Source organism: Castanea sativa, chromosome 10, assembly GCF_040712315.1.
Source record: "Castanea sativa cultivar Marrone di Chiusa Pesio chromosome 10, ASM4071231v1".
NCBI lineage: Eukaryota > Viridiplantae > Streptophyta > Magnoliopsida > Fagales > Fagaceae > Castanea > Castanea sativa.
Window position 1 is genome coordinate 3,459,326 of NC_134022.1, and position 10,853 is coordinate 3,470,178.

The 10,853-nt window shown below is 43.1% G+C and overlaps 1 protein-coding gene across 1 annotated transcript; it reads right to left on the reverse strand.

Moving 5' to 3' along the window:
• Positions 1–1,597: 1,597 nt before the first annotated feature.
• Positions 1,598–2,668, reverse strand: LOC142613526 (uncharacterized). Its single transcript, XM_075785906.1, has 2 exons — positions 2,555–2,668; positions 1,598–1,945 (listed from the first exon to the last, which is right to left on the reverse strand). Exons 1-2 carry the CDS (start codon positions 2,666–2,668, stop codon positions 1,598–1,600), a joined length of 462 nt encoding a protein of 153 aa, XP_075642021.1.
• Positions 2,669–10,853: the final 8,185 nt, after the last annotated feature.

Here is a 10,853-nt window from a genome sequence, read left to right on the forward strand (position 1 = left end):
TGAGTTTCTGGTTGACAAGGAGACATTTTTAGGACGAGGCCCCCAATGTTAAAGTGCTTGGGTTTCACCATCACATCATTTTGTTTGGCCATGAGGTTTTTATACCTCGCTGTTCTCTGTTCTGCATTCTTCTTTACCTCGTCTATCAAATCAAGGTCAAGACAAAGGTGTTCTTCATTTTCCTCGTCCTCATATTTCATCACCTTATGGTTAGTCATGTGTACTTCTGCAAGTATGACCGCTTCACTTCCAGAGGCTAGTTTGAAAGGAGTTTCTTTAGTGGGGGGCCCTTACAGTCGTCCTATAGGCCCATAGAACACTTGGTAGCTCATCTGGCCATACTTCCTTTGCCCATTCAAGTCGAGTCTTAATGATTTTGAATGACGATCGATTTGCAATTTCAGCTTGTCCATTTGCTTGTGGGTGGAGGGTAAGAAATAATGATTCTTTATTCCAAGTTGCATATAGAAATCTTTAAAGGGTGTGTTATTAAATTGCCTTCCATTATCTGACACTAGTACCCTAGGAACCCCAAATCTGTAGACGATGTTCTTCCAGACGAAGTTTTTGACGTTCTGTTGCGTAATATTTGTTAAGGGTTCAACTTCCACCCATTTAGTGAAGTAATCAATCCCCACTATTAAAAACTTCATCTATCTGGTCCTTATTGGAAAGGGACCCAAAATATCCAATCCCCATTATGCAAAGGGCCACGAGGCCGTCATCGGGGTGATGTACTCTGAGGATTGTCTAGGGATATTACTGAAGCATTAACATTAATCACACACCTTAACATAAGCCTTAGCATTTGCCTGAATGGTTGACTAGTAATAACCTGCATGGATGATCAAGGCTAAGAGAAGCCTCTTTTATATAGTACCTCGTTTATAAGGACACACTTAGCTGCTCTGACCCTTAGCTTTCTCACTTCGCCCCTATCTTCTGGAAGCCTTCCGTCCCTGAGGTAAGCTACTATTGGGGATATCCAGTTTTCTTCTTTTTCAATCTGTTGCATTTCTGGAAGATCTATGCTTGGTATGTACTGGACTTTTTCACATTCGTCCACTGACCCATCTGCTGACGCTGCCTTTACTAAGGCATTTGCTTCCATGCTTTCCTCTCTTAGAACTTGAAGGAAACTATCTTCCTTAAATTTTTTGAGAAGCCGTTTCACCTTATTGAGATACTTCTTCATCCGTTCTTCCCTAGCTTAACATGTTCCATTCACTTGACCCATGATCAATTGAAAGTCTCCTTGGACAACTATTGACTCTGCCCCTAAGGACTTGGCCAATTCTAGCCCTTTAAGGAGGGTTTCATATTCAACTTCATTGTTGGTTATTTGGTACTGTAGACGAGCTGTATATTTTAACTTATCCTCTTCTGGAGATTTTAGTACAATCCCTATACCACCTACATATTGTGTGGACGAACCATCTACATAAACAACTCACTTCTTAGCTTCATCCTCCTTGTCTAACTCACCATAGTTTGTAGTGAATTCTGCAATGAAATCTGTCAATGCTTGAGCCTTTATCACACTTCTTAGTTAATACCTGATATCAAACTCACTAAGTTTTATGGCCTATAGGATTAGTTATCCTGTGGCTTCCAACTTGTTCATTGCCTTCTTGAGTGGATGATCTGTCAAGACGCTAATGACGTGAGCTTGGAAGTAAGGCCTTAGCTTCCTAGAAGTTGTTACCAATGCAAATGCCAACTTCTCCATCATAGGATATCGTCCCTCTACTCCTTTCAGTGCTCTGCTTGTATAATAAACATGCTTCTGTATCTTCCCTTCTTCTCTGATTAGTGCTGAACTCACTGCATATGGGGACACTACTAAGTATAAATACAATTCCTCACCTAGTGTTGACGGGCTTAGCAGAGGAGTTGTTGTGAGGTAGGCCTTAAGGTCTTGGAAGGCCTTCTGACACTTGTCGGTCTATTCAAACACCTTTTTGAGAACCTTGAAAAATGGAAAACATTTGTCAGTAGCTTTTGAGACAAACTTGTTTAGGGCGGCAACTTGTTCAGTAAGAGATTGGACTTCCTTGATATTCCTTGGCGGCTCCATGTTCAGTATTGCTTGGATCTTATCAAGATTTGCTTCGATTCCTCTATGTGAAACCATAAACCCTAGGAATTTTCCTGACGAAACTCCAAAGGCACACTTGCTTGGATTCAGCTTCATGTTATAACGTTTAAGCGTGTCAAAGGTCTCTTGAAGGTCGTCTAGATGCTTCTTCTCGTCCAAACTTTTCACCAACATGTCATCCACGTATACTTCTACATTCTATCTTATCTGTGGACGAAAAATATGATTGGCCAGCCTCTGATAGGTTGCCCCTGTGTTCTTTAAACCGCAAGGCATCACTTCGTAGCAAAACAAGCCTTGACTGGTAATGAAGGATGTCTTCTCTTAATCTGCCTCGTCCATCCTTATCTGGTTATAACCTGAAAAGGCGTCCATGAATCTTAGCAACTTATGAGCCGCTGTTGAGTCTACTAGCTAGTCAATACATGACAATGGATATCTATTCTTGGAGCAAACCTTGTTTAAATCGGTGAAATTCACACATATCCTGCATTTGCCATTAGCCTTCTTGACCATTACCACATTAGCTAACCAATCTGGGTAATAGACTTCCTGAATAAACTTTGCCATGGTTAACTTTTGGACCTTTTCCTTGATAGCATTATCTCATTTAGGAGCAAAGACCCTCTTCTTCTAACAGACGGGCTTAAAGGAAGGATACACATTCAGACAATGGGTAATGACACTTGGGTCAATCTTTATCATATCTTCCTGACTCCATACGAAAACATCAATGCTCTTCTTTAAGAACTGGATAAGGTCTTGCTTTGTCTTCTCTTCCATGCTTGTTCCAATCCTGGTAAACCTCTCAGGGTTACTTTCGTCTAGAGGAACGTCTTCCAGTACTTCAGTGGGTTATGCAGCAACCCTCCTCTTTTTTATATTCATCTTCTGCACATGTTCGTCCATAGCCAGCGTGGCTAAGTAATATTCTCTAACTGCTAACTAATCTCTTTGTACTTGTCCTATTCTATAATCTATTGGAAACTTGACAGATAGGTGGTAGGAGGACGTTACTGCTTTTCAATTATTCAGAGTTAGTCGTCCAATGATGGCATTATAGGAAGACAAGCAATCTACAATGAGGAAATTCACCTCTTTAGCTATCTGCTGTGGATATGCCCCTACCATGAAGGATAGAGTAATAGTGCTCACTAGTTGTACCTTCATTCCTCTGAATCCAACTAAGGGTGTTTTCACTGGACAAAGTTGATCTCTTCCAAGCCCCATCTGCTAGAAGGCTAGATAATATAGGATATTTGCTGAACTCCCACTATCTATTAGCACCCTTCTAGTTGTGTAGTCTATAATGAGCAAGGTTATGGTGATTGCATTGTCATGTGGATGATGGAACCTTCTAGCATCCTCGTTCGTGAAGGTGATAGCCTGCTCGTCTGCCCCTTTAGTCCTTGGTGATCATCTAGAGAGTTAAACGTTCTGCACCACCTTCAAGTAGGTTTTCCTTAACTTGGAGGATCGTCCTGCTGAAGTTCCTCCTATAATAACTCTTATTTCTCCAAGGGGTGGCCATGATGGCTCTTCTACCTTCCCCTTTAACTTCTCGTCCTTATGATCTCGTCCAAGAAAATTCCTCAACTTTCCTTGCTTGATGAGATTCTCAATCTGCTACTTCAAGTTATAGCATTCGTCCGTGTCATGCTCATGATCTTTATGGAAGCGGAAATACTTGTTCTTATTGCACTAATTAGGATCTCCCTTCATCTCCAGCCACTTCAAGGATGGGTCGTCCTTGATTAATCAAGTGGAACGTTCAAGGGCGTGTAATGCAGACCTCATCCTGAAGACGAACCTGCCTTCCTATTGTCTCTATCCTTCTTTTCTCCTGTCCGGGCATTCTTTGGACGAGGGCCTTGTTTAGAATGACGTGGAAGCTCCGCTTCCATTCACTCTGCTCTCTTCCTCTTCTTGGCAATTATTGCATCTTCTGCATTTAAGAAGCTTTGGGCTGAGTGGACGAGTTCAGCCATGGTCTGTGGTTCTTGATCATAGAGCTTGTGGATGAATAAATCTAAACTAAATCTATTGTGGAAGACTGCTAACAGCAGCTTATCATCCATCTTATTTACTGTTAAGGCTTCTCTGTTGAAACGGGTGATAAAGGACCGCAAACTTTCATTATCTCCTTGCTCTATAGTTAGCAGGCTGGACAAGAAACGCTTATGTCTTTGACTTCCAATAAAGTTATTGATGAACAACTTACTCAACTCCTCTAAGGAACTAACAGTATTTGGAGGTATCTTACTAAATTACACTTGTGTTGGTCCCTTAAGGGTGGTTGGGAAGGCCCTACATATTATCTCGTCCGGAACCTTTTGAAGATGCATCGTGGTCTTGAAAGAAGAAATGTGATCACATGGGTCACGTGTTCCATCATATGAGTTTAACGTAGGCATCTTGAACTTGGAAAGTAGGGGATGACTATTGATAGACGTTATGAAAGGGGAATCAATTCGATGAACTAAGTCATCTACATGATCGTCCATGGCTCTCTTCATCTGATCCATCTCTTTTTCCAAGTGTGACACCCTGCATGAAACAATATCCCTTGAGTGGTTCTCACGCTCAATATTTTTTCTTTTCTAGCTTCTTGACTCTGAGCTTGCCCTTCCACACACCGTCCATGACATTGCCTTCTTTGATTAATCTCCCAATTTAAATCATGATTCTGACGGGTTAACTTTGCCATGACGGTTGCCATGGACTGCATTTGTTGGATAGAAGGCGGTTGCACAGTTGGTGCCTGGTGGCCTGGACTAATGGTCATTGACCTTGTCCAGATCATGCGGCCTTTTGTCAAAGAAAGATAAATTGCAAAACACAAATTTAACTCCCCACAGACGGTGCCAACTGATTATACACAGAAAATCAGTAGGCTGAATGTTTCGAGCTTCAATGGGCTTGAGGTTGCTTGGAAGGCTTGATAAGAAAGAAGCACAAGATCAAAGGTGATCGGGGTGAACCGGCCAAGAACCTTCCGATACTTAAGTTAGTTTTTTCTCTCGAACTCAGGAATTTCAACTTTATAAGTGGTGAAAACTTATCTTGATTTGACATGGCTGAGTTCTTTTATAGTGAGTTTTGGAGTAATTACTTGTTTAGCAACTTCCCTAACGTAGGTGGAAGTTAGAAGGTTTAGACTTAACTTCTATAGTTGCTATTGGAAGTTAAGAACTTAGTGGGAAGTTAGACCGATGAATAAGAATTTTGCTCCCACTTCAGAATAGTAGAACGTGGTTCGAATTATAAGCCTTTAGGTAGAGACTTACTCTGAAAGTTTCTAAGCATTGGGCGTTGTCCAGGTGACTTCATGATGGACGACCTTCTTGCATTTGGATGATTTCTTTTAGAGGCACTCTTAGGATAAATTTCTATTGCTATTTTGAAATCTTAATATATCAGGTGGACGACCCTTCTGGTCCTGGACGACATGATGGACGAACTGGAGATAGTCCAATTTTTGGTTCACCATCAAAATCCTATTGCACAAATCCCAAGGTTGCATGTCATTTGAAACATAACAGATTAGGATTCTCTAAGCTCGGTCGATCAATTGGTGTTGAGGTATAAACAACCTCCATCGTTTGGCTGGTGCAGAGCTAGGTGTCAATGCAACAGATCCTTTATTGTTTTGAGTGGAAGTGTAAGCAATTATCTTGTATCTTCAAATGTACTTCTTTACCAACTTCTAGACACTAAAAACTTAGACTCAAATGCATTAAAAAGAGTGTTTTGACTCAAATTTGTAAACACAATAATATTTGACTCTAACATGGTTACTTGGCTTGTATAGTTTAGGTTTTAACCAAAAGTGGTGTAAGTTAACTATAATTTAACATTGGTTGAGTAAAAAATCTTTTTTCTCACAATAATTTTTTTTAAGAAGATTCTTTCTCACAATTTGTCCATGGTTGTGGACAAGAACAAATAATAAAAGTTAATGATAAAGGAGGTAGGTGTTTAATTCCAAATTAAAGGATTAGTGAGTGTAATTATAAAATTCTAAGAGATCAATACAATTGTTTCATTTTTCTTAAATTTCAACTTATTCTCACCTTAACAAAATAGGTATATGAAACCACTTAGTAAGAGATTTCTAGTAATATTGTTGTTATTTTGTGAAAATACGTGTGTGTGAGAAAGTGTGTAAAAATACGTGTAATATTGTTTAAATACTAAAAACTGCTATTTAAATAACAGTAATAAACACACCCTTAAGATTAAGTTATGGGTGGGTCTTAGTATTGCTGAAGACACTTAATTTTACATCTAATTTTATAAAGGATAAAACTTATATATAATAACTTAGATACTGTCCCTTAGGTTTCCCTTTTTAAGACTCTGTCATGTGGTTATTTAACTAAAAAATACACTTTTATTCTATGAAAAAAAAGTTATATAACAAAATTTTTAAAAGAAAATCTAAGGAACAATATTTAAGTATTTCGTCTAAATTTTACTATTTCATAAAATACATATAAAAAAAATTATAAAATGCATGACTGTGAATGGTAGACACTTTTTTTACTAAATCCTTGTATTCTTTTCTTAAGTTTTAATATACTTCTGATAGGGTGCTGATTTAGCCTATCTCCAAGTCGTCCATAAAGGTCGTCCATAACCTAGCTACCATCGTAAACACCCTCAGGAACTTACCCAGAGTTACCCCGTCGAAGGAAGAAGAGTTCTGGACGAGGTAAGCATCACCAGAATGATGCACTCGTCCAGATCGCTAATAACCTCGTCCTGAAAGAATTCGTCTGTTAGACGAGACAACCCCTGCGCATACCAGTACACATTCAAGGAGCTCCAGGACGAGGGTACCATACTTAGGAAAATCTCCGAGCATGACGCAACAATCCCTTATCCCACGCATAACCGCTAGGTATCCGTTGTGGAACAGAAGCATAACTCCCAAACGGTTATGCAAGTTACACTTGATTCCTACCTCTCCTCGAATCTAGGGGAGGTTCCAATCTTGATAACCGCCTATAAGAACACTATAAAAAGGCTGTTTCAGACAAGGCCAAGGTACGTTCATTTTTTACACCAAAAAAGTTGGAACTCATAACATGGAGAGAAAAACTAACTTCACCATCGGAGGGTTTTCGGCCGACAGCCCCGGTCGCCTTTGATTCGCTTTTCTTTTTTCAGGCCGCAGAAAGAACCAGTAGTCCTTTCAAGTCCGAAGCATCCAGCCTACTGATTTTCTTTGCATCATCAGTTGGCGCCGTCTGTGGGGAGAACTTGTTATTCTATCCCAGACAAAAGGTTGAATGGTTCGAACAAGATCAAGGGCTACCAGCCCAGGCCACCAGGAAAGTAGGGATGCTTCCAGCAATCCCCTTCGTGATCGCAGATCAGCACCTGTAATGCAACCGCCTTCTATTCAGCACATACAATCCATGGCTGCCGCTATGGCAGAACTGACGCGTCAGAACCAGGAGTTGAATAAGGAGATCAACCTCAGGAGGCAGCGTCAAGGACACATGGAGGGAAGGGCCCCAAGTCAGGAAGGAGGAGGGTAAAATGTAGAGTCCGAAGATCAAACAAGGGGTACCGCTTCAAGAAGGGTGCCGCACTTGGAAAAAGAAATGGACCAGATGAGAAAAGCCATGGATGAAATGAGGGAAAACATGAGGCGAGCAAACCCAGTAGATGATATGGTCCACCGAACGGACTCCCCTTTCACAGCTTCCATCAACAGTCACCCTCTACCCCCGAAGTTCAAAATGCCTTCTCTAGACTCGTACGATGGAAACCGCGACCCTTGCGATCACATTGCAACTTTCAAGACGACCATGCACCTGCAGGGGGTCCCAGACGAGATCATGTGCAGAGCTTTTCCCACCACACTTAAGGGACCAGCGCGAGTGTGGTTCAGCAAGATTCCCCCAAACTCAGTGGGATCATTTGAAGAACTGAGTAAGTTGTTTGTCCACAACTTCATTGGAGGACAGCGTCACAAGCGTTCCTCCTCTAGCTTGCTGACCATAGAGCAAGGGGACAATGAGAGTTTGCGATCTTTTATCACCCGGTTTAACAGAGAAGCCTTAACGGTGGACGAGATGGATGACAAGCTATTACTGGCCGCTTTCCACAATAGGGTCAATTCTGACTTGTTTATTCATAAGCTCTACGAGCAGGAACCACAGACTATGGCCGAGCTTGTCCATTCGGCCCAGAATTTTATGAATGCTGAAGACGCCATCATAGCCAAGAAAAGAGCGCTCGGAAGTGGGCCACCATCGCTACCAGGACCAGGGACCTCGTCCGAAGAAAGTTCGGGTAGACGAGAGAAAAGATAAGGATGGTAAGAAGGCCAGTTCCTCTGCAAGGAATCAGCAATACACGCCCCTGACTATGCCCTTAGAGCAGGTTCTTATGCAGATCAAGGATGACCCGTCCTTGAAGTGGCCGGAAAAATTGAAGGGAGACCCCAACAAGCGTAACAGGAGTAAGTACTGCCGTTTTCATAGGGACCACGGGCATGATACAGACGAGTGCTTTGACTTGAAGCAACAGATAGAAAATCTCATTAGACAGGGAAAACTGAGGAACTTCCTTGGACGAGACCAGAGAGATGAGAAAATGAAGGCCAAGGTGGAAGAATCATCACGCCCCCCACTAGGAGAAATAAGGGTAATTATAGGAGGGAGCTCGACGACGCAGTCGTCCAAGTCAAGGAAGACATACCTGAAGGTGGTGCAGAACATCCAACAGTCTGGACGACCTCTCAGGACGAGGGAGGTAGACCAGCAGGCTGTTACTTTCACGGACGAGGAGGCAGGACGAATTCACCACCCACACGATGACGCGATAGTCATCACCCTACTCATCTCTGACTACACGACCAGGAGGGTGCTGATAGACAATGGCAGCTCCGCAGACATTCTTTACTACCCCGTATTCCAACAAATGAGACTAGGACGAGATCAGCTTCGACCAGTGAACTCGCCGTTGGTAGGATTCGGAGGAATGAAAGTGCAACCTGTGGGCACCATCACGTTGCCAGTGGTCGTCGGAACATATCCGCAGCAGATAACCAAGGAGGTGAATTTCCTCGTTGTTGATTGTGCGTCGTCATACAATGCGATTATTGGAAGGCCAACTTTGAACAGCTGGAAAGCAGTAACCTCTACCTACCACTTGTCCATCAAATTCCCGACCGAGCACGGAGTAGGCCAGGTACAAGGAGACCAGCTGGCTGCCAGAGAATGCTACTTAGCTATGCTGGCCATGGACGAGCACATGCAGGCGATGAGTATAGACGGAAGAAGAGTTGTGGCTGAGCCCACTGAAGCATTGGAGGACGTCCCTTTGGACGATAACCAGCCCGAGAAGTCTACCAAAGTTGGGGCGAACATGGAAGAGGGGGCAAAGCACGCTTTGATTCGGTTTCTGAAGAAAAACCTCGATGTCTTTGCATGAAGTTATGAGGACATGCCTGGCATCGATCCGAGCGTCATTACCCATAGCCTGAATGTATGTCCCTATTCGAAACCAGTGCGTTAGAAGAGAAGAGTTTTTGCTCCCGAGCGAGACAAAGCCATTAAGGAAGAGGTGCAGAAGTTGGTCGCCGCGAAGTTTATCCGAGAAGTTCATTACCCAGACTGGTTGGCAAACGTAGTCATGGTCAAGAAAGCCAACGGCAAGTGGCGGATGTGCGTGGACTTTACTGATCTAAACAAAGCTTGCCCCAAGGATAGCTACCCATTGCCGCGTATTGACCAGTTGGTGGACTCGACGGCAGGACACATGATACTTAGCTTCATGGACGCTTTCTCAGGGTATAACCAGATTCAGATGAATGAAGCGGATCAGGAGAAGACCTCATTCGTCACGAGCCAAGGGTTGTATTGCTACAATGTTATGCCCTTCGGTTTGAAGAATGCGGGGGCGACCTACCAAATGCTGGTTAACCATATCTTCCGTCCTCAAATCGGGCGAAATGTGGAGGTTTATGTGGACGACATGCTGGTGAAGAGCCAGGACGAGGATAAACATCTTGACGACCTTCAAGAGACTTTTGATACATTGCGACGGTACCACATGAAATTAAATCCGAGCAAGTGTGCTTTCGGGGTTTCATCGGGTAAATTCTTGGGGTTTATGGTGTCGCAGAGAGGAATTGAGGTGAATCCGGATAAAATCCAGGCGATACTGAACATGGAGCCACCGAAAAATATCAAGGAAGTCCAGTCTCTTACTGGACGAGTCGCCGCCCTCAACAGGTTTGTATCGAAAGCTACTGACAAATGTTTACCCTTCTTTAAAGTCCTTAGGAAGGCTTTTGAATGGACTGACGAGTGTCAGAAGGCCTTCCAAGACTTGAAGACGTATCTAATGACGGCACCACTGTTGAGTCCGTCTGTACCTGGGGAAGAGTTGTACTTGTACTTGGCAGTGTCCCCACACCCAATAAGCTCAGCGTTAGTCAGAGAAGAGGGGAGAGTCCAGAAACCGGTCTATTACACAAGGCACGCGATGAGAGGGGCAGAAGGACGATACCCGATGATGGAGAAACTAGCCTTCGCACTAATCACGGCTTCCAGGAAGCTAAGACATTATTTTCAGGCACATGTCATCAACGTCCTGACAGACCATCCCCTAAAAAAGGCGATGAGCAAGTTGGAAGCTGCTGGATGGCTGGTACAGTGGGCCATTGAGCTCAGCGAGTTTGATGTCAGGTACCTTCCGAGGAGCGCGATAAAAGCGCAGGCGTTGGTAGATTTCA

What these genes read in the sequence shown, in the direction of transcription:
- LOC142613526 (XM_075785906.1), bottom strand. Translation starts at nt 2,668, where the DNA reads ATGGCAAAGTTTATTCAGGAAGTCTATTACCCAGATTGGTTAGCTAAT. An exon ending in ATTTCACCGATTTAAACAAG is followed by an intron (nt 1,946 to 2,554) that starts GTTTGCTCCAAG and finishes GTGTTTGAATAG; the next exon opens with ACCGACAAGTGTCAGAAGGC.